At 34.3% G+C, this 24476-nt stretch overlaps 1 protein-coding gene across 5 annotated transcripts; it reads left to right on the plus strand.

Moving 5' to 3' along the window:
* Positions 3886–14701, plus strand: LOC109343236 (CSC1-like protein RXW8). Of its 5 annotated transcripts, none has more exons than XM_019581448.1 (13): positions 3886–4189; positions 5052–5380; positions 6256–6402; positions 6879–6942; positions 7060–7269; positions 7941–8129; positions 10893–11197; positions 11879–12155; positions 12425–12703; positions 13495–13728; positions 14064–14241; positions 14323–14430; positions 14490–14701. In XM_019581448.1, the coding sequence occupies exons 2-12, from the start codon at positions 5103–5105 to the stop codon at positions 14403–14405; spliced, it is 2244 nt and encodes a 747-aa protein (XP_019436993.1). In that variant the 5' UTR covers positions 3886–4189; positions 5052–5102; the 3' UTR covers positions 14406–14430; positions 14490–14701. The 5 variants fall into 5 exon arrangements, with proteins under 5 accessions (XP_019436993.1, XP_019436995.1, XP_019436991.1 ...); XM_019581450.1 differs by having other exon boundaries at positions 14323–14339; positions 14370–14693; XM_019581446.1 differs by having other exon boundaries at positions 14323–14693.

The following is a 24476-nucleotide window of genomic DNA, read 5'->3' on the forward strand; positions in this document are numbered from 1 at the left end:
GAATTGCAAAATCTGATATAACTAGGCCTAAGATATGCAACCATTCAATGCCCAACACTACATCCACACCTTTTATAGGTAGCAAATAAAATGGGATATGAAAAAGTCTATTTTGAAGTAAGATAAGAGTATCAGGACACAAACCAGTACAATAAATATGAGCTCAATTACCAACCATTACTGTAAATTGAGGGATATGTGTGACGTTGAGTTGTACGTGGTGAGCCAAACATGATTGTAGGATATTGTGTGAACTACCTGTGTCCACGAATACTGTAACAACATGTCCCATAATTGAACCAGTGAACCAAAGGGTTTTTGGAGAGGGCTGGCCTTCGAAGGCTTGTTCTGACAGCTAGAAATGGACTAGTTCCTCAGTATGAGGAATTTGTTTAGCCTCCAAAGTTTCAAGTGATATAAATAAATCTTCAAATGTGGCTGAAAATTCATCCACTAAGAGCACTAAAAATTGTTTGCCTTGACATATATGACCTTATAGGTATTTTTCATCGGAATTATAGCACAATCCTTGAGCCCTTCTTTCCTGCATTTGGGCAGTGGTGAGCCACCTAATCTACGCAGTTGAAATTGTGTTGCTTGAGCTAGTTGAGGAAACTGGGTTAAGACGTTGAGCTGTTGTTGGGAAATTGTTAGCCCGAAATGGTATTGGAAATGTTGGTTTACAGTTTTTGATTTTAGATTTAACTAGTTTTGCCAATTCACGTTGATCTTAGAATTGACAATTCACGTCGAATCTCCGACAATAACCCTAACAAAAAATAGTTGAGAATGATGTGTGGCGACAAACCTTAGATTCTGTTACAAATTTTCTCAAATTACTGTTGATATTCAACTACAGTCCCGATCTGGCGGATCTTAAACAGTTCTGCTTGATGGTTTTGGTAGGTAGATGGACCAAAACGAATTTCTAGCGTCCGAGTAATATTTTCCCAATCAATGATACTATCATTATAGAAAGCCCATTTAAACCAGTTTAATGTTTCACCTTTCTTGTAAAAGGAAATGATATGGAGCCTTTGGTTAGGTGGAACTTGGTAGAGTTGGAAAAATTGATCTGCTTAGAACAACCAGTCAAGAAGTTCTAAACCATCAAAGGACATTAGTTACAGTTTGGGAGCCGAGGTTGGGTAGGTGGGCTAGCCATGGGCCCATAGTGGGACGTGTATAAGCATGATGTGGATTAAAAAAAGATGGGACCAGTGTGTGGGTAAAAGGTGGGTATGAGGGAGGTATTTGTGGTGGTGTGTGGAAAGGGGAAAATGTGAGTTGTTGTTATCGTGGAAAAGGGGATAGGGATAGGGTTTGTAATGTGGGAAGAGGAGGCCATGTTGGGGGGTCTGGAGGTTGTGGGGGTAAGGCTGAAGGAGAAGTCATACCTGTCAGTTTATCCGTTACGACTCGAAGAGATTCAACAATAGTCTAATGCATGACATTTTGTTTCCCCTTGTTTTCTTGCAATTTTTCTGCAAAAAGTTGCAATAGAGTCTCATCAATCTCCTTGTTGGAGTTTTTGGAGGCATAGATCAAAAATGAAAGAGTAAAAATTATGTAGAAGAGAGAAAATTAAGGAAAATATACTTCATTCATATTTTCCATAGCAACTGCAGTGAAATTAAATACATAAGCTAAAGTATTCTTAGGGTTTCTACTAGGATTGGGTTGACAGAGCAGACCCAATTTCATTCTTAAAACTGAATTAAATTAATTACTTGCCAATTACATAGTCAAGTATTCATTTGGGATTCCCTTTAATTCTGGTGGAACTAACTAGGATTAGGCTTCTATCATATACATTCTCACTTTTAAAATTGACAAAATCAACATGGTGTTGATCTAGTGGTGTAAGGCATAATTGAACTCTCAATATCGAGAATTCGATTCCTAGGAGCAATATTTGTTAGAAAAGACAATCACGAATACTGAAATGAATTAGTTCCTTACCAAAAAGGTGAGGAAATACCATTCATTGTATCAAAAACATTGACATGCTTACACTTCTTACATCTTAACATTTATATTTTATAAAATAAAGCTTGTATATAAAAATTCAAGGGAATTAAACTTTTCAAGAAAATCGTGTAAGTGATTTTTTTTTGAAGATAAACGTAATCAACTAATCTTTTTTTAAGGAAGGGTATAGCACTTATGAAATACCAAACAGAAAACTGGAATGAAGTAATCATGTCCATATAATTAAACAATATATTTAAAAAAAAGATATAATTAATTATTATTGAAAAATCATATTTGTTTAAATATCTACGATATTTTTCATTTTCTCAAATGTTCCATTCCAAAGAGAAGTACCTGTAATTGAAAGTGATAGCTGTATTTGTCCATATTTATTTTTGAATTGCAACAACAATCATCCAGTCATTGAAGATAAGGGATATTGCACAACTAATTAATTGTTTTGTTGAATAACCAAAACCTACCTTAATTTTTTTATTATAAAGGGCCTAAAAGCATGTACCACAAAATGATAAAACGTAAAGATTAAAGACATATATTTTTATAAAAAGTATCCAAAAATCTACAAGCATCTCCTTCACTGTTATTTTCCTATCAAATAACGTGTTCTATGATATGTATTATTTTTTCTTGTAATGTTGGATTAACTTATTATTAAAGGGGATTTAGACAGAGTCCTACATGAACACGAAAGTACAACATCAAGCTACCAAAAACGTGTAGCCCACAAACACATCAAACATAATAAAGAGCAGGTCGATACAAAATGAAGTAATATATATTTCTCTTATATCTCAAAAAAAAAAAATATGTAACTTAAAAAAAAATTATTAATAAAAAAAGTATAAATTTGTCATACATGTTATATTTCTTATGATGTAGTAGTATCTATCATTTTTTTTATTAAAATTGTTCATTTTTAAGAAAAATAAACTTTAAATTATTGTGGCCACTAGAAGTGGACAGTTTAGTAGTTGGGTTGGCGCCTTGGTGTCCACCACGTGGAAATCCGTTGCTCCCGCTATTTTTCTTTTAAAACCCTATTACCGACTTGAAAAACAATAATAAATTAGACTCACATATCAAACTATTCAGATTATTAGGAAGATGTTGATCTATTGATTTAAAGTTCATTAAATTTTAAGATTGAATGTTGGATTTTTGGGAGGGACGGCACGGAACTTTGGAAGAAGTTAATCCTTTATCAAAAAAGTGAGAATATTCTTGATAATACAAAAAAAAATTAGACAAACTATTTTTTTATTACATCTTTGTACATATTCATGATAAAATAGGTTATGCACTATTATTAACATTAATAATGTAAAAAGTGCACCATACTACTCATATGTTAATAATGTGTTGATTCTTATGATAAGAACTTTATGTAGAAATTAAACTCCTTATATTACATTATTCCAATTGGCATTATACAAGCTAGGAGGTAAATTTGAGGGAGATTAGAGCAGTGTTTTAAAATGAAAAAAATATCAAAATGTTAGTCTAATAATGTAAGATATATTTAGATGTCATAAAAATAAAAGAAAAATGTAAAAATTTTAATTTTCAAAAGCGATATTTACTAGAAATGAAAGTGACAATGAAGACAATCATACACTCAAAATAATCTGTTCTATACGTACAAGAGATTCCAATCGGAAAAGTAATTAAACTGGTATTTATGAAAATATATCTAACAAGGTGTGTTTCAGTTGATTATCACCCAACTCCAACTAATTACGTGTGAGTGGGGGTGGCTGTAACCGACAAGAAGAAAGAAAAAGCAAAATAAATAAAAAATAAAAAAACTGAAGTAACAATATTGCTGTTTGTGTTGTGACTAATAAACTGCAATAAGTTAATTCGAATTTATAGTTCATCGAGAGAAAAAGTTAATTCGAATTTATGACGAAAGTGTTAAGATGAAACCATAAACCCACACCAAATAAATCATAGGGTTTTCACTTTTCATTTTGTTTTACATTGGAACTGGAATCAATCTTTTGCGTAAACGCTTCTCTGTAGTTGAATTCAAGCATTGCCCTTCGAGTTTTAACATTTTCTATAAGCTTACGTTTTTCCTTTGTTTTCCTCATTCAACGGTTTCTTTCTGCTCTTCTCCTATCATCATCGTGCTTTGATCATTGATTTTCCTCGACGACAATTTGTTCATCGTTATCATCATCCTTTATTGCTGGTAATTTCGTATATTTTAATTTAATTTAATTTAGTTTCGTTTTTTGTTCTTTTCTACTGGATTTTGCGTGTGTTTGGTTTAACTAGCGATCCGGAATGAAATTACTGGTTCTACTAACCTCTACAAGCTATTTTAGTTCGATTAAGTTTTGATTATTTGTGTAAATTGAGTTGTGTGAGTTTATTTTTGTTGTTTAGATAACACTAGGTTCTCAAGTTTGTTCAATTTTACTTTTACTAGTTAGGTTTAGTGATTTACTGCACTGCTTTTGCTCCTTTCGATGATTTTTTTTATTATTTTCATATACTGTCGGTCAAACTTTTAAATAAGCTAGCGGTTTCATAAACTTGCAAAATCTTGATGTTTCGGACAATTCCTGGTGGCAGCCAAAATCGCGGACGCGATACAGTTTTTGCGACTGCAAAACCTTGACATAGCAGTAGTGGTTGCAGACAGATTTAAAACCTTTATGTCAGTGTAAATCCAATTATGCATTGTCATGTTATTTAAAATACTTGATTCCTTGTAATAACTATGTCAAAAGTCACGTGTTAATCTGTGTTTGATTCATAGTCTTCTCATTCATTCATTCAATTATTTCCATTTTTCTATTGATTCGCAGGATATTTTATTATTTGTGTTTGGTTTAACTGGTGCTACGGTTGAAATGACTAGTTTTATTAATTGTACTATGCTGTGTTACTTTGGTTCTGTTTTGGTTATTTGGGTGAATCTATTCTCGTCGTTTAGACAATCCTAGGTTCCCGAGTTTGTTCAGTTTCACTTTTACTAGTCAGTTTTAGTGATTTCCTAGTTACTCTTAGTAACTATTTTACATTGGTTGGGCTATATGCTCTTTCAGGCTATGCATGGGTGATGAGTTTTGTCTAGTTTGCCAATACAGTGAGCAGGGATGAACATTGCTGCCATTTTGACTTCTGCTGGAATCAATGTTGCCATTTGTGTGGTGCTCTTTTCATTATATTCGGTATTGAGGAAACAGCCTGGTAATGTTAATGTGTACTTCGGACGGAGGCTAGCCTCTCAACATTCAAAACACCTTGATCTCTGCTTGGAAAGATTTGTTCCCTCACCTAGCTGGATATGGAAAGCATGGGAAACGTCTGAGGATGAGATACTGGCCAGTGGCGGCCTGGACGCTGCGGTTTTTGTCAGGATACTTGTGTTCAGGTTGCTCGTTCCTTCTAAAATCTGAATAATTTTAACTGTTGCTTTATGTTATCTTGGTGAACATTGCACTAGAGTGAATTGTGTTCTCATCATATTAATTTTTTAAGCTAATATCTACAAGATGCTAACGTACTGAGTGGATATTTTTGAATCCTAGAGTTGTATAAGTGAAGATGATGTTGTGGTCATTCTTATGATTGTTTTTTCCTTGATGTCCCTAAAAATACATATGTCTGGATACATATATGTGTGTGTGATAACATTTCACCCACATTATGCACCATAAAACATCTTTGATCAATATTAATTATATTCTAATTGTTTTGCACTTTTGTAAATGATTTTACCTTGTTCTGATGACAACTTCTCGTGAAAGCCACTCTTGAGTTTCTGGTGTAAAAGGAAGCTAAACATTGAATTGGATAGGAAATGGAATATTCATGTAAAATTAGTGCTTACACATATTTAAAAACATATAGAATAAACAACTATATTAGAATATTGTATTAGTTACTTAATATTGTTAGATTAGTTTCTAATACAGTTAGTTTGTTGAGAAGTTGTTAGTGTGTTAACTAAGCTTGTTACTTAACACTTTAGTTTTACTGTGTTACTGTGCTACAGTTAGTTTTCATTTACTGTTACTGTTATGTCTCTATATAAGTAACACTAGTTACTTTTGTGAAGGTTAATTCAGAATTAATAAGATTGGAGTTTGCTTATTGCAACTCATTCCATTCAGCTTCTCTTTCTCTCTAGATATTTCTTCTTCTTCTCTCCGATTTCTCTCTTTTACAAACTAAGTAAGTCTAAAAGAATTTTCATTGTCCATCTTGTGCCTTTGCTAACTGTTATGTTGCTATTGTCTCTTTCAGTATCCGGATATTTTCCATTGCTGCTGTCATCTGCACTGTTCTAGTGCTTCCAGTCAATTACCATGGTCAGGAAAGAATGCATACAGATCTACCTTTAGAGTCACTGGATGTATTTACCATCGGGAATGTCAAAGAAGGTTCAAAGTGGTACAAGCCAGCTCTTATTTTTCAGTGGAAGTGCTTATTATGTTAATTTAGTTAGAATAGCCAATGTTGTGAACACGCTGAGTAGACCAATAGCATATATAATGTTTCTTGATGTTTCGTAGGAAGGAATAAATGATGTTTTAAAGATAAAATGTGTTTCTGCTCTGTCCTTTTTCATGTCTCCCTTTCTTTTCTTTTCTTTTCTCTTTGTGACTTTTCTTCCTCATTCCAGAGTAAACTAACAGTTTTCTTTATTGGAGAGTCTATTTATGCTGGTTTCCCCCCAAAATAAAACATGAAGTGTGTGCATGAAAAAATGTGAAATTGGAAATTCTATATGCTTGTATTCTCCTTTTTTATAATGTTTTTCTTTTTCAGTTTTAAGATGTTGATGATTTAATAAATGATGATTTTCTTCAGGAATGCAACTCCAAAATGGTTACTCACATTCTCTCTATTATTTTGCTTGATGTCAGGCTTTGGGCTCATTGTCTTGCATTATATATCATAACATCAGCGGCTTGTACCCTTCTTTATTTCGTAAGGAATTCACCCGCAAACTTCTTTAGCTGTTTTCACAAAATGATCCAAGTTTTGTTTTAGTTTTTCTTTTTCAATTCTTAAATATTACTAATCAAGTGGTGTATATGTCTCTAGGAATATAAGAGCATTACTAATTTGAGGCTAGTGCATATCATTGGATCGCCTCCAAATCCAAGTCATTTTGCAATTCTAGTCCGATCAATTCCCTGGTATTCAGAAAAATCATATTGTGACACAGTGAAAAGTTTCTTCTCATATTATCATTCGTCAACATATTTGTCACACCAAATGATTTATAAGTCTGGTACAGTTCAGAAACTGAAGGTGTGCTGCTTAACTTTAAATAACTTTTATTGTCATTTCAGCTTTGTATGTCTTTTGTTACAAATTTATATTGGTGTGAAGTTTGTTGTTTATGTCATCATCAGTTAGTATAGTCATTACTGTCAAATAGTGTTTATTCAATAGACTTTCTAAGGCAATTATTTGGTACAAGGTAGATACTAGATATAACCAGTGTGAAGGTTTATTATGGAAATGGGTATTTATATATTTTTCTCATTTTCTGGCTCATTCTTTGCACTGCATTAGGCTATCTAGTGTGAAACATTCGTATTGCATCTCTCTAAAGTAAGCTTGTAAATCCTGGGAATTCTATTCATTTGAAATGGAATTTTTCTGAAACATATGCATTGTTTTGCATTTTGTTATGCTCCTTGAGATTTCAAAAAATATTATTGCATGTCTTTGACCCATTTATGAAAGTTTTCGTGTGATACGAGCATTATAAAACTTTCTTGTGCATAAAACTGGGGTGTGCGTTAAATTTCATTTCTCGTGTAATGATCGTATTATCGGTTTTCAGATTTGATTGTGAAGTTCAAGTTTATAAATTCCCCGGGTTTATTGTGATATTTAGTTTTTTCCTCTATAATATGAACCTGACAGAACTGCAATTTACTGTTACACTTATGTTTATTTTAATCTTTCCCCAGGATGATGCAGAACATGTTTGTAAGGTAATCAGAGGTGCTTCACGGGAAAAGACTTGTAAGCCAAGTTTTACAGAATGTTGGTGTTTTCAAGGAACAAATTCCTTTGAGATGATTTCTAATGAGATAGATATAGGTAGTGTACATGAGAGAGCAGGCTACACTGACAAGCATTTAGATGCAAGGAAAAAGGTATTTCTTTTGCCTGGTTGTTTTTTATAATTATGACATCATGTCATGTGAATTTCCATTTGCATGATTTGGCATTGATCAACTGTGTTTAGAAATTCACTACGTGGTCAAGATTGTTCTATGATGAAAGAGACATTTTTCCAACATATGTTTAATATTTGAATATAAGCAATTATTGTGATATTATTTTTACTTTTTATTTGATTTCTAGTGATACAGTTAACTACTTTTTGCTTTTGGTACATTGTTTGAAATATGTACACCATAAATCTGGGAAAATGCTGTTTAAACTGTCTTTTAATGCAATTCACATTTGGTGCACACTATCAGAACCTTTCGATCAAGTGGTGAAGAGTTATATCCTTGAAGCACTCATTTTCATAATTAAAATTAAAGACGGATGTTCACAAAAATATATAAATATGACCACAAGGTAAAGTGAACCTATGTCTTTGCTTCAGGTCCAAATAAACCTTGTGTGTGGGAGGATGCATGTTAGAGATAATAAATCCGTTCATGTCACTCTGCCTGTTTGTTTTTCAGAGAGGAAAACTCTGAATTGTTCTTATTTCTATTGACTGAAAAACAATAATATATAGGTGAAAACATGTCAATGGGTCCACTGAATCCCTTACTTCCAGTAACAAATCTCGTAAATCAAGGAAACAAATCAGGATAGGAAGACTTTAGGAAACAGCCTTCCATTCTGCATCCTACACAAGTATGATCAGCTTATCCTTGTGTTCATTAGAGTAGTTAGAACTCATGTATTCTTTCTCTCTCACACACACACACTTCTAGTATTCTTAATTGCCTTAGTGAACCTATCAAGTCATGCCTTAAGAGATTGATTTAGATGGTACAAAGATTTTGTAAGATTTTAGACCTGTTTACATTGCATTCTATATCAAAACCTAGTGGAATGCCCACGTACGCATCTTCAAAATCACCATTAAGCAATCCATTCTTCACTTCAAATTGATGAAGGGTCCAGTTCCGATTTGCTGTTAAAGATACTAAAACCCAAAAAGTAGTGAACTTGGTAGAGGGGCGAATATTTCTTGGTAGTGACTAGTGAGTACCATAGGTAAACCCTTTTGCTACAAGTTGAGCTTCGTACAGACTAATGCTTCTATTTGGGTTCTGTTTGACAGTATAAGTCTACATGCAACCCACTAATTGCTTTCTTCTACAATTCTACCAAATCTGATAGTTCCCAAGCGCTCTTCCTTTTTAGAGTTGATCTCTTCTTGAATGACAGCTTTTATTCTGACTTTTCTATAGCTTCATGATTATTTTTTGTGAGTTGTTTACATCGTATAGTTTAGTGGAAAATGTCTGATATAGTGATATCCAAGAGATAAATGATGGTAAGAGATAAAATTTATACTGGATGGTTGGTAAAGGATGTCATGCCTTTCCTCGAAGCAACATGAAAACTAACTTCATCATTTACATTAATGTCAGTCTGAAAAGTCTTACCTGGATTCTCTGTACTTAGACTGGGATCAGATTCATGGCTTTGCTCTGGAAGGATGCACATCCTTCTACATCCTTGTGTATTGTTATGAATAGGGGTGTTTGGTACAATTTCAGTATTTGAATCTTGATTGGATTCATAGAGATGTTTGAGGGATAAGTGACTCCATTTCTGTTTCTATATTTGACACATTTTCCAGAGGTGTTTGATAGGGAGGTCTTTAATTGATGGGTTCAAATTCATATTGAATTGAGGAGTCAAGGTAAAAACTGCATTCCTGTGTGATCGAGTTCTTCCCCCCAAATGGAAGTTTTTGGGTAATATGGGTTGTTTTCAAAGAAGGTGACAACTTTTGGGTTAAGGTTATTTTGGTTCTTTAAGTTTGTTCGTGTATATGAATTATGAACAAATGATTGACACCCAAAATACTATTTAAAGATAAGATTGAGACTTGAGATGATATGGTATTTGGATGTGAATGAAGAAGCACTGTTCTAGGTGTTTGCAACATCAGGACTCTTGACAGCATCCAATCAATGTGATATGTTGCAGTGTGGATTTCCTCGTTCCAAATATGCCTGGGAATATGGTTAGTGAACATAATGGATATGACCACGTCTAGGCTGGGTCTATTCTTCCATTGAGGCCGTTTCTAGGATTTTAACCTGTGATCTCTTCTCTTGGTCACTAAGTAGCAACTTTACCTTTTCGACAAGGATGACCATGCAACTTAAATAAGGAAGCTACACATAATTACTAATTAATATGATCCCTAAACTTTAGGGAGAGATTAGAATTCATCATGACCTAATAGCTTAAAAGTTGCTAGCATTCCTAGAAGGATTAAGTATACTAGTTTGACTGATGTGGAAAAAATCAAGAGATGGCTTATAAATTGGTACATGGCTACACAATGGCAAAATATACTATTTATTTTTTGGTTCACAATTTCATCAAATAATTTGATTTTTTCTATTTTTCAAGGTTATTATTTTGGTTCTGAATTTGTCTAAAATTGGGAGCATGGGACATCAGACATGTGAATATTTGTAATTTCCTACTTCTGCATTACACACATATGAAGCAGTTGTTATTGAACTTTTGTTATTAAACATTCTTAGTGTTCTCTTCCATACACTGATCATCATCATTGTTTATATAATGGAATCCAGGTTATCAAAATTTTGTTTTTTCATTTAGTAATTGTAGAAGTATTTATAGAATTTGATGTAATGCGTAGGTAACAATTTGTGTCCACTTATTTGTACTAGTTTGGATCTCAGATGCAGGAATGCCCAGCTGCTTTTGTGTTTTTTAAAAGTCGGTATGCTGCTCTTATGACTGCACAGACTCTTCAAACATCCAATCCTATGTTATGGGTGACAGACCTAGCTCCTGAACCACAAGATGTCTACTGGTCCAATATTTGCATACCTTATAGACAACTTTGGATCCGTAAGATAGCTACACTTGTGGCTTCTATAGTCTTCATGATTGTATTCCTTATCCCTGTTACATTTGTGCAAAGCTTGACTCAACTAGACAATCTTCATAAATTGCTACCTTTCATGACAGGGATGCTTAAAAAGTAAGTTGTTGTTGAGCAACAAATGAAGTGGGCTTCTATACTCTTGGCATGACTTGTTTTTTAGCAATACACATGGATTAGGATTTTGAAAGAAATAATTATGCATGACATTAGTAAGTGGAAGTGTGGAACTTCACATTAATGGGGAAAATAATGAATATGAAATTCATTTTATTAAGAAATAACTGTTTTAGGAAAAATTAATAAAAAAATGTTGATACAAATATTTAAAAGTTTAGGAAAAGAAGTCAACTACTTAACTATGTTAAAATAGTTGTTGTGATTAACCACTTAAGTTGTTAATTATTCCTAAACTTGAAATTTAAAGAATTCCTTATTCGGAAGTCTCCCAAGCTTATCTCTGACACCATGTTAGCCTTTGAGTTATTGCCATGTGTGTTGCTTGTTGTCAGTGATGGTGTTGGTATTTCGGTACAAGTTGAGGATGATCATTGTTTGTCCTTCTACTGTGCCAATCATTACTTATTACTTTATAATTTATGACATAAGCAACACAAAAATTAGGCATTATTAGATGCTACACCGTCTATTGAAAATTTAGATTATCAGAAACTGATATAATGAAACTAAGACAAGGAACATGGAATATAAGGTAGGTGTTTTTAAATATAAGAATGCTATTCAGTTCACTGTAAACTGACCTTTTTTGTTTTCTTGCAGGAAATTTGTGATTCAGGTGGTGTCTGGTTATCTACCAAGTGTGATATTGGTTTTATTTTTGTGTGCTGTTCCACCAGTTATGATGATATTTTCTGCAGTGGAGGGATCTATTTCTCGTAGTGGAAGGAAGATGAGTGCGTGCTGCAAAGTCTTGTACTTCACAATCTGGAATGTGTTTTTTGTTAATGTTTTTGCCGGTTCCGTTATCAGTCAACTCTCAGTCTTCTCTAGTGTAAGAGATCTGCCTGCTCAACTTGCAAAGGCAGTGCCATCACAGGTGATATATATGATTCCTAGATGAATAGTGTGTATTTTAGATCACATACCATTTATATATGCTAATTATTGTTTGGTGCTGTTATATACTATTTTTGTGTTTTCTTGCTGAAATGATTTCATAGACTTGAATGTATCAGATGTTTGAGCTATACTGGACTATAACAGTCTTGTTAACTTTATTCCCTTTGAACAATTTTTTGGTGGAGATAAATCAGTAACTCTTCTGTACTTATTGATGCACTACTGTGGCTTTTTCATGGTCTGCAGGCTACCTTCTTCACAACTTATGTTTTGTCATCTGGTTGGGCAAGTTTGGCAATTGAAGTAATGCAAATTTGTCCTCTTTTATACAATCTGTTCCAGAGAGTCATACTCAGGGTTAAGGATGATTCAGAGGGTGGCAGCCTATCTTTTCCATACCATACAGAGATTCCAAGGATCTTACTATTTGGATTCCTTGGGTTCACCTGTTCTATTCTGGCACCCCTAATGTTGCCCTTCTTACTGTTCTACTTTTTCCTTGCTTACCTTGTTTACCGAAACCAGGTTAATACTTCTATCGTGTTTGTTTTCTCTTTTCTTCATTATGGAATTCATTGGGCTTAATTTTTTTATTCATGCAATAAAAACTTACTATTTTGTGTATGGAGATTCTTCTTATTTATGTTTTCATATTTCATTTTAGGCATATTTATCTACTAGACTTAGCCAATAGATGATTATTAGAATATTTGTAGTAACCATTCCCAAAAATTTTATGCGATGTGAGATTTAAGTTATTAACTATTGGGGAATAAATTTGAGGTAAGGGGTTGCAGGTGGTTCATGTTTGTTTTCAAACATGAAGTTATTATTTATAATATAAAGGGAGAGACAAGAACGGGAACTTAAAGTTAATGCTCATAATTTACATTAGACCTTAATAGTAAGGCAATATTTTCTTCCTTTGGTCTGATAAGAGAAGACTTACAGAATTTTATTATGGACTATCATTTGAATTTGTTATATTTTGTTAAGATCTTGGATGCAAGTTCCAGAAATTAGAAATTCTGAATGCTTGATTCTCACAAATCACAACTGTTTGTAGAGTTTAATCCTTTAATTTTCTGTATATTGGAGGGAATTTAAGGGAGTGAAATAGAAGGCCTAAAAAAACATTAGTGATGTATATATCTTTGAATGCGATGATAAGTGATAATATTTGATTTTTGTTTCAAGGATAATTTGGTAGCCTAAATATATCCTGTATCCATTTTATGAACTTTAATGATATTTAATGTTCTCTTCATTTATTTTTAACCCAGAAAAAAGCTTTCATCTAAAATCAGCCTTTTCAGATTATCAATGTGTACATCACAAAATATGATAGTGGGGGACAGTACTGGCCCATAGCTCACAACACAACGGTCTTTTCATTAATCGTTGCTCAAGTTATCGCACTTGGGGTGTTTGGACTCAAACACTCATCAGTTGCATCTGGATTCACCATTCCGCTGCTGATTTGTACCCTTCTATTTCACCAGTATTGTAGGCAACGATTTCTCCCAATATTTAGGAGCAATTCAGCACAGGTAAACCCTCTGTCTACTCTCTTCTCTGCTCAATTGTCCCATTCACCCCTTAACTTTGAAATAGTGATAAATGAGAGTCTGTTTGTGAATTGTGTTTTGGAGGGGAAACAAAAAAAATGGAAGGGTTCAGAGTAATCTCATAAGTGTATTTCATGTTTCCTAGATCTTTCTTTTTCCTCCATTACCCTCCAAAAACCAATTTGCAAACATACTCTCAGAGTTTTGTTATATTTATAAATTGTTACTTTAATGAATAGTGAACATTTGTTTGGTTGTGTCTGATAAGCAATCGTGCCTATATAACATTTATGCTAAATTAATTTAGTCTGTTTCAGATTCTTATTGACATGGATCTGAGAGATGAGCATAGTGGAAGCATGGGAGAAATATATGAGCATTTGAGTTCAGCCTACAGCCAGTCCAGTTTAGTGCCGGATGCCTCAAACCAAACTAAATGCTTCAGTACTCATGAGGACAAGAGGAGTGATCAGTCTTCAGAAGATATAGAGAAAGGTTTGCTTTCATCCAAATGATTGGGATTTCACTTTTCTATCATAATGGATATATAATAACTTGGCTCTTTTCACTTTTCAGGCAAGGAAATTATTCAAAAAAATGATACGCCATGGGATGATAACCACACTTTGAGTTCGAAAGAGGTACCTGGTGCAAAGTAAATTAGTTCTTCAGTTTGTACATTATGTATTAAATCATCTTGATGTGCCCTAAAAGCTAAGTGCAGGGGCATGAACAATTGTTAGAAATCATGATCACTGAGAAAATGTCTGAAATAGTTAGAAAGTGATAGAAAATGTTGATAGAAAAGAGAGATGGAATAGAAGATGAATGTAATTGTCATAGTTAGTTTGTCTGAATGCCTTTCATGTCTTGCCACATTTATATGTATACAAATTGCACAGAAAGATATTGTAGAGAAATTTTCCCAATTATCACTAAGATTTACTCTATTTTAAGGAATTTAATTATAGTCAAATGAAAATAATGAATACTACATTAAGGACTTGTCCGTATGTCCTATTAACATATCGCTTGAAATTGAGGCAGCTAATCAAGAAGCATTAATGAGGAACTAATGTTTGAGATATTGCTATAGGTAAAAACATTAAGTTGAGTGAAAAGGCAAAATTGGTTTTTTATGTCTTCTATCTTCTTTTACAATAGCAAAAGTAGTGTGACTTGGAAGTATTGTTACTTATTGTTTCTAAAGTATTTTTTTGTAAAGATATGATCTAAGACAACATGGGCAACTAAAATCCCTCCAAGGAGAAATGTATAAAGTGTTCGGTTGCAAAAAACTACTAAAAGTTACATACAATGAAATACAGATAGTATAAGTATCAGAACGTATTTCGCAACAGACTTATGAATAAACACATTCATGAACAGCCACGAATATGAGTAGTGAATATTGTTGATGATATTAGAGGCACAGGCAAAAAGGTTAATCCACTCGTTCCTTCATGTCGTGATAAAAATTCAACTCCAGAAGGAGAAAGAATACCACTCCTTCCGAAAAATCTAACAAAAATTATCTGCTTCATTGCATGGAACAGCATCACAACAAAGACACCATCTTCTTGAAAGTTAAATGGCTAGCCTACAAAGGGTCGCTGTTCATCTCTTGTTACACAATGCTTATAACCTGCTACTTTTGCTGTGAAGCATTTTACTTGAACAGACACAAAATATTCACTTCACATGACATGAGCCTTTGCGCAATGAGAAGGTTGATTGCCTTGTGACCTGGTAGTCATGAGTTCAAATCCTATATACTTTCTGCTTGTGAGAGAAAGACCGTATATTTTTTTCCTGTGTATTTGCCACCCTTTTAGTTGCTGCTGTGTGAAACTCATGCAGGATAGCTAAAACATACATAATTTGTGATGGGCCTTGTCATTTCATTGTCAGAGAAACTGTTGTGCAATGACTCATATCTCTAGATAACAGCAATACAAGTTATGGGCTTGGGCTGATGTAAAGGGGTTGGGGTAGAGGGCTATATATATTGATGTTATGTAAACCTAATGTAACAAGGAGAAGAATAGTAAAACACTAATCCTTATTCTCTAATAATATATAGTGGTAGCCGCTCAACGCTCCCGGGGACGTAGGCACAATTGGCCGAACCTCGTTACCAAATCTCTTGTGTTATTCTCTTGTCTCTATACTCTTTACTATTTGATTGTTCGCTTGTTCCCAACAATTGGTATCAGATGGCTCTTAACCCAGGTGCCAAATTCGAGGTGGGGAAGTTCGATGGAACTGGTAATTTCGGATTGTGGCAAAGGAGGGTTAAGGATGTGTTGGCTCAACAAGGTCTATCAAAGGCGCTGCATGAGAATAAACCAGAGGGTATGGATCAACTGGATTGGGAAGAGTTGAAGGAGAAGGCTGCGGGAACCATACGACTCTGTCTATCAGATGAGGTGATGTATCATGTTATGGACCTGACATCACCAACAGAGGTGTGAGAGACATTAGAGAAGCGGTTCATGTCCAAGTCTCTAACAAATAAGCTGTATTTGAAACAGAGACTCTATGGCCTGAAGATGCAGGAAGGTGCTGATTTGCAACAACATCTCAACAGTTTTAATCAAGTGATCAATGACTTGCAGAAACTTGATGTGAAGGTTGATGATGAGGACAAAGCAATAATATTACTGTGTTCTTTGCCAAATTCCTATGAACACTTGGTGACAACATTGACGTACGGGAAAGACTCAATCAAACTGGATGAGATCACATCTGCACTTCTGTCCCACACTCAAAGAAGACAGAATGTAGGTGAAGGGTCTCAGGGTGATGGTCTGTATGTGAAAGGGAGCCAAGTGCGTGGGAGGAGACAAGGCAGAGGAGGTCATGCCAAAGGGAAAAGACCAACTTCCAGGGGCAGAACACCAGTAGAGTGCTACAAGTGCAAACAGACTGGGCATTATAAAAAGGATTGTCCCAATGAATGGAGTCCTAGCAAGCCGGTGGGGAAAGATGGAGTATCTACATCTGCAAATGTTGCACAGAAAGATGACTCTGGTTACAATAGTGAAGTTGATCTACTATCTGTATCATCAAATCACAATACAGATGAGTGGATACTTGACACTGGTTGTTCCCACCACATGACGCCTAACAGGGAATGGTTCACCACATACAGGGCAGGCAATTTTGGTTTCGTGTATCTCGGAAATAATAAAGCATGTGAAATTATTGGTATGGGAGAACTCAGAATTGTGATGGATGATGGTGTAGTGAAGACGTTATGTGAGGTTAGGCACATACCAGATTTGAAGAAGAATTTGGTTTCTTTGGGGACATTGCAGGCCAAAGGGTTTAGCTATAGAGCTGATGGGGACAGTGATATTCTTCGAGTATGCAAAGGTGCTCTGACTGTGATGAAGGGTAAAAGGACTGCAGGGAACACTTACAAGTTGTTAGGGAGAACAGTTGTAGGTGGAGTTGCTGGAGTGGCTGAAGAGATCTCAATAGATTCAGACCATGGTGCTACAAAATTATGGCACATGCGTTTGGGACACATGAGTGTGCGTGGTATGACAGAACTATGCAAAAGAGGACTGTTGAGGGGAGTCAGCAAATGCAAGCTAGATTTGTGCAAGTATTGTGTGCTTGGAAAACAAACACGAGTTAGTTTCAAGGCTGGCCAACACAGGACTCGAGGCATTCTAGATTATGTCCACACTGATGTATGGGGACCCACTCAGGAACCATCCCTAGGAGGTTCTAGGTATTTTGTTACTTTCGTTGATGACTTTTCTCGCAAGGTCTGGGTATATTTTCTGAAGCATAAGTCAGAAGTATTTGCCAAGTTCAAGGTTTGGAAGGCAGAGGTAGAGAACCAGACTGGTAGAAAAATCAAATACATGAGGTCAGATAATGGTACAGAGTACAAAAACTCACAGTTTCAGAAATTCTGTGAGGAACATGGCATTCAGAGACACTTTTCAGTGAAGAAGACTCCTCAGCAGAATGGTGTTGCAGAGAGGATGAATAGAACTCTTACAGAGAGGGCCAGATGTATGAGACTGAATGCTGGACTTTCCAAAGGATTTTGGGCAGAGGCACTTAGTATGGCATGTTATGTCATCAATAGATCACCACGAGCTTCATTGGATGGTAAAGTTGCAGAAGAAGTATGGACAGGTAACCCAGTTAATTATAATATGTTACGCATATTTGGTTGTCCTGCTTATATACATGTACCCAGTGATGAACGATCGAAACTTGATCCTAAGTCAAAGAGGTGTATCTTCATTGGATATACCAAAGGTGTGAAGGGGTTCAAGTTCTGGGATCCAGTTTCCAGAAAGGTGGTGTTGAGCAGAGATGCAGTGTTTGATGAAGATTTCATGATGAAACAGTCAGTTTTGACAGAGGTGCCCATGCCAAATGGAGAGAATTTGGGTTCAAATATGATTCCACTGAGCAATGAAATGGTTCAGATGAATAAAGGCAAGGAACCATGCACTAGTTCAAGTCAAGAACATGATGATTCTCAGGCAGAGAGTTCAGGTGTGCAGGAGTATCTACTTGCTAGAGACAGGGATAGACGTCCTATCAAACCTCCAGAGAGATATGGCTTTGAGGATATGGCTTCAGTTGCTCTCCATATCAGTTCAGGAGATCCATGTAGCTTTCAAGAGGCTATAAACAGCCAGGAGAAAGAACAATGGATGGGTGCCATGATGGAGGAGATGGAGTCTTTACAGAAGAACCAAACTTGGGAGCTTGTTCCATTGCCCCCAGACAAGCGTGCAGTTGGGTGCAAGTGGGTGTACAAGAGGAAGCCAGCAGTATCAGAAAAAGAAGGGGAAAAATTCAAGGCTCGTCTTGTAGCAAAAGGGTATTCACAGCAGAAGGGGATCGACTACAATGAGATTTTCTCCCCAGTGGTGAGACACACTTCTATCAGGGCAGTGCTTGCCTTGGTAGCCAGCTGGGATATGCACTTAGAACAGATGGATGTGAAGACTGCCTTTCTCCATGGTGAATTAGAGGAGAAAATTTACATGACACAACCAGAGGGGTTCAGTGCAGCTGGACAGAGTCACTTGGTTTGCAAGTTGAAGAAGTCTCTATATGGGTTGAAGCAGTCTCCCAGACAGTGGTACAAGCGGTTTGACACTTATATGTTGAAGCTTGGTTATAAGCGTTGTGAGTATGATTGCTGTGTTTATGTGAGAAGCCTTGACGATGGTTCGTTTATTTTTCTGTTACTTTATGTTGATGATATGTTGATTGCTGCTAATCATTTGAGTGATATCAATGAGCTGAAAGTCATGCTAGGTAAGGAGTTTGACATGAAAGATTTAGGGGCTGCTAGGAAGATTCTTGGGATGGAGATTCACAGGGATAGGGGAGCTAGAAAACTATGGCTCTCCCAGCAAAGCTATGTTGAAAAGATCTTAGAGAGATTTGATATGAGCAATGCTAAAGTAGTGAGCACTCCATTGGCAAATCACTTCAAGCTTTCCCTAGATCAGTGTCCAAAGACAGATGAAGAGAAGAAATACATGTCAAAGGTTCCATATGCCAGTGCAGTGGGTTGCTTGATGTATGCTATGGTTTGTACTAGACCGGACTTGGCACAAGCAGTTAGTCAAGTATGCAAGTACATGTCGAAACCAGGGAAGCAACATTGGGAAGCAGTCAAATGGATTTTCAGATATTTGAAGGGGACTACAGGTCTCGGTATCATGTTTGGCAGCCAACAGAGTAAGCCTTCAGTTATTGGTTATGTTGATTCGGACTATGCAGGAGACTTGGATGATAGAAGGTCCACAACGGGGTTTGTCTTCACCCTTGCAGGTGGACCAATTATGTGGAGATCATCAGTTCAGTCTGTTGTTGCTATGTCCACAACTGAAGCAGAGTACATGGCAGCTGGTGAAGCTTCTAAGGAAGCCTTGTGGCTTATGGGACTAGTAAATGAGTTAGGCATTGAGCAAGGTGGAGTTTCGCTGCATTGTGACAGTCAGAGTGCTATCTTCTTAGCAAAGAATCAGGTGTATCATGCTAGAACCAAACATATTGATGTGAGATTTCATAAGATCAGAGAGTTGGTAGCTTGTGGGCAGATACTATTGCAGAAGGTTCACACTTCAGAAAATGCAGCTGATATGTTAACCAAACCGGTTACTGTGGACAAGTTCAGGCATTGCCTGAGCTTGTTGAACATTCACTGATGATGGACTATGGAGCGCCCCCAACCCAATGGCGGAAGATGGAGATTGATGATATTCGCCAAGGTGGAGATTGTTGTGCAATGACTCATATCTCTAGATAACAGCAATACAAGTTATGGGCTTGGGCTGATGTAAAGGGGTTGGGGTAGAGGGCTATATATATTGATGTTATGTAAACCTATTGAAAACAAGGAGAAGAATAGTAAAAACACTAATCCTTATTCTCTAATAATATATAGTGGTAGCCGCTCAACGCTCCCGGGGACGTAGGCACAATTGGCCGAACCTCGTTACCAAATCTCTTGTGTTATTCTCTTGTCTCTATACTCTTTACTATTTGATTGTTCGCTTGTTCCCAACAGAAACCCATCAGGCCCCTAAGGAAAATGATTCAACATTGTTCATAATATGGGCTGTGATATGGGCCTTATCCTATTTAATTACACTAAGGGTTTGGGAAAGCTTATAAAAATTGCTGACTAGAAAATATAAGCTCTAGCTTTAATTTTAATTTTAGAATAAATTACACTTACACCTCCTAAGCTTTAGTGAAATTACACAAATCCCTTTATTTTTATATTTTCATTACACTGACCACCTCTGCATGAGAAATAAGTATAATTTTTAAACAAAAAATGTGATAAACGTAATTTAGTTAAACAAAACATGGTATATTGTGGAGACAAGTCTAAATAATATATGAGTCAATACTTCTTTATTATTTTTGGATCATTATGATATAATATAATAGCGATTTAAACAACATCTCTTCAGAATTGTTGATGCATTTTGTAACAAAAAATATAAAAATACATTGATATATATATTATTTGGACTTGTCTCCACAATATACCTTGTTTTATTTAACTTAATTGCACTTATCACATTTTTTGTTTAAAATATTACACTTATTTCTCATACATGAGTGGTCAGTGTAATGAAAATACAAAAATTAGAAGATTTGTATAGGTGTAGAAAAGTAAGGGTTAGTATAATTTCATTAAAATTCAGAGAGTGTCAATTTAATTTATTCTTAATTTTATAGCGCAAACATATTTTGTCAATCCAACTATTGTTTGTTCAATTTGGTCCTTGGAAAATAAAAAATGATTCAAAATATATTAAATAATCAAATTAGTCACTATTAGCATTTTATGATTCATTTAGAGACTATTTTGATTTATATTTGTGATCTTTAAACACTGGTTTAAGTTTTTTACTTTTTGGAAATTAAATTGATACATTGAAAAATTTATGAGGATGAATGTGTCAATTCACTCTTAATCTTATTTTGTAAGCATATGAAACAAGGTTATCAAAATTGCTCATGTTGTTATATTGAATTTCATTTTACGTTATATTATTTTTTAGCATCCTCCTTTGCCACTTTCATAGCCTATGCTCTCTCATATAATGGGATTATTCAGTATTAATGTAGTCTATTCTGCTGGGATTTAGACCCAATATTAAAACAATATTTTACTACAATACAATTAAAATAAATAGTTACATATAAAATAAAGGGGATGATTAGAGAACTTGTCATTTGGCTGTTGTCATGCATCATTATTTATTTGTTGCGTTCTGGTGTTTAATATAGAAAAAGAACATGTACTGACAGTGTAAAAGTTTTATATATTATCATTGTATTATCTATCATTTATATTTTATTATCATTGTCCCTTTAAAACAAAAATAATATAAATGAATGATAACTGATTGTATATAAATTGTATAGATATTTTACTGTTTAATATATTTGTCTACTGCATGATGAGCTAACTCACAAGCCTAGTTTTCATGTTTGGGTTTATGCACTAGGATTGTTCTGGTTTCAGGATATTCCCTTTTACTTTACACAGCCCAACTATTCATTCATATATTAATATATAAAATTTATCACTTTAAGCATAACAATTTTAACTAACTTTTTTAATCAAATAAGTGTTTGTTTATAGCTCTCTCGTGGCCTTCAATTTGTACGTGTAGCTATCATACAGAACTTGTTTATTTACTTAATAGTTCATTAAGTGACTGACCACATAGTACATTTGCATGTGCTCGGATTTTAATAGTTGTGTCTTGTGTGACTTGTGACCGAGTCAATAAAGAAAATGATGCTTTAGCTTCTTCCAATAATCACTGCAAATAGTATTTGATCATCCTGCAAATATTATATAAATGCTGCCTTCTTTCAATATGTATTACAGGTGTATAATATGTTATATACAGTAATGGTTTATGAGGAGAGGCAGAATGTACAACATATATTAAAATAATAAATATTGTCAAATATAAAAAGATAGACTAATCTCAAAATTACGAAATTTAAATATATTTAATGAAATAAATTACATATTTCATAATTAATCTCTATACGCACGATATTATATTTTTTTGTATTACCAAGGTATCCCTCACTCGATAGGTAAGAAACTCATACATTTTGGGGTGCATGACTGCCCCTCCTAGGAATTGAACCTTTGATCTTTTGGTCATTGTGAGGATCTATCGGGGTATTACTCCACTTAACCAACGTTTTGTTGGTATATGATATCACATTTTGAAATCGTTGAATGGTTAGTTCATTGTCAATGTTATTGAACACTTGTCACTAAATATAAGTTACTAGACAGTGATTCATTCATGCATCTCTCATTCGATTATGGAACATATTTTTTATAATTTTCATAGTTGAAAAAACTCCTATAATTGTATTGCTAACTTTAAAAAAGATAAACTAATGGATAAAAATGTGTTTTTCACTTTAAACTAAATCAGTTGAATAAAAATCATATGGATAAAACTTTGTAAATTCAATCAATTTTGTCATATCAAAATTATTGAAAAAATTAGTTTGACTCAAAAAAGACATACAAAAAATAAATGAGTATTTTCTAAGAAAAATAATCATAAAGTTTCTTAAACTGTATGTACACATTCTTATAAAATAATTCAACATGATAATGATTAGTTATTTTTCATGTTATTTATAACAAAAAAAATTTAGGACCTATAAAATTATAAGTGCTATACATTTTCTTTTCAAAAAGATCGATTGCATACCCTGAATTGCATGTAGCTTCATGGTTATATATTATTATAGGTATATAATAAAAATTGAAGGGGATCCACTTACTTTAAAAGTAAGTTTTTTAAATTTACTCTACATCTTGTTTAATTTTTTTTAGGGATATCTAATTGTTTAGATTTATCCACTAATTCAAATAATTGGATTTCCCTAAAATTGATGACTAGGATATAAGTGGATCCCCTCCCATAAAAATTATAGTAAATTATCAATTTGCCCTTATGGAATTTAGTCCTTATGAAAAAACAAACTTAATCATTGACATGAATCATTTTTTTATAGGCAAATATTAAAATGACAGTATTCCTTAAACTCTTATCCCAACCACTTGATTCATCATGTTATAATCACATATTTATTTAGTTTTCAACATTAGTACACATTTGTTAAATCTAGTAGAGTATGCTAAGAATTTTGTCATTAACATAGTTTTTATTAGGGGTGAGTAGGACTCGACCTTACCCGCTCACTCAATATGATCTGATTATGATTTAGTCTGAGGAGGGCTGGGTCTCATCAAGTTTAGGGCCGAGTTCGAATTAAAAAATTAGATCCGACCAAAATTTAGAGTCGACTAGGGACCAAATATGACCTGACGTGACACATCTCATGGTCACTCACTCATCATATTGTATGTGTCTCTATTCAAATGTGTACAGAATAATGACACATTTTTTGTCGAAAATATCATTTATTATGTAATTTTTTTATTATATATACATGACTAATAATATATATACATATATTATTTTATATGTCAAATTAAATATTCTAAATAATAAATAATATTAAGAAAAATTTATCTAAAATAAGTATGTATTATATTTAATCGAGTCTAGGTTCAAGTTTGGGTTTAAAGGTTGATCTGCTCGATATTTAGGGTGAGGTTAGCTTCAGGTCTAAGATCGAATCCATGTTCAAAAATAACTCAACCAACATTTAGGACCGAATAAGGGACAAACCTTAATCCGTCCCATGCTCACCCCTAGTTTTTATCATTCCTCCTTATTTACATTAGGCTTAAGTTCATATAAAAAAGAATTTTGATTTTAGCATCTACAGGTTAAGTACGACAAGGTATCGCTGATGTGGCTCTTATTAGGTCACATCATCATTTCCTATTCACAACTAGAATATAACATATACTCAAAATGTATGACTAAAATTAGTGTCATTTCTAAATTTAAGGACTAGAAATGTATTTGAGTCTGCAACAGCACAACTCCACCATTCCCTTCTATGTCAAAAACGGTAACTAAAAAAAAATATTTAAACTTTTTAGTTGAATATTTATTTTTGAATGTTACATATATCAACTTTTCAGTTCGTATATTTACCTATCAAATATAGACCAAACATATGATACTATCCATTAATAAAACCATATCATATGTGAAAAGCTTAGGAATGAGAGAACCTAAAGAAAGTAGAGATTAAAG

This window comes from Lupinus angustifolius, chromosome LG03 (genome assembly GCF_001865875.1).
Source record: "Lupinus angustifolius cultivar Tanjil chromosome LG03, LupAngTanjil_v1.0, whole genome shotgun sequence".
Lineage (NCBI taxonomy): Eukaryota > Viridiplantae > Streptophyta > Magnoliopsida > Fabales > Fabaceae > Lupinus > Lupinus angustifolius.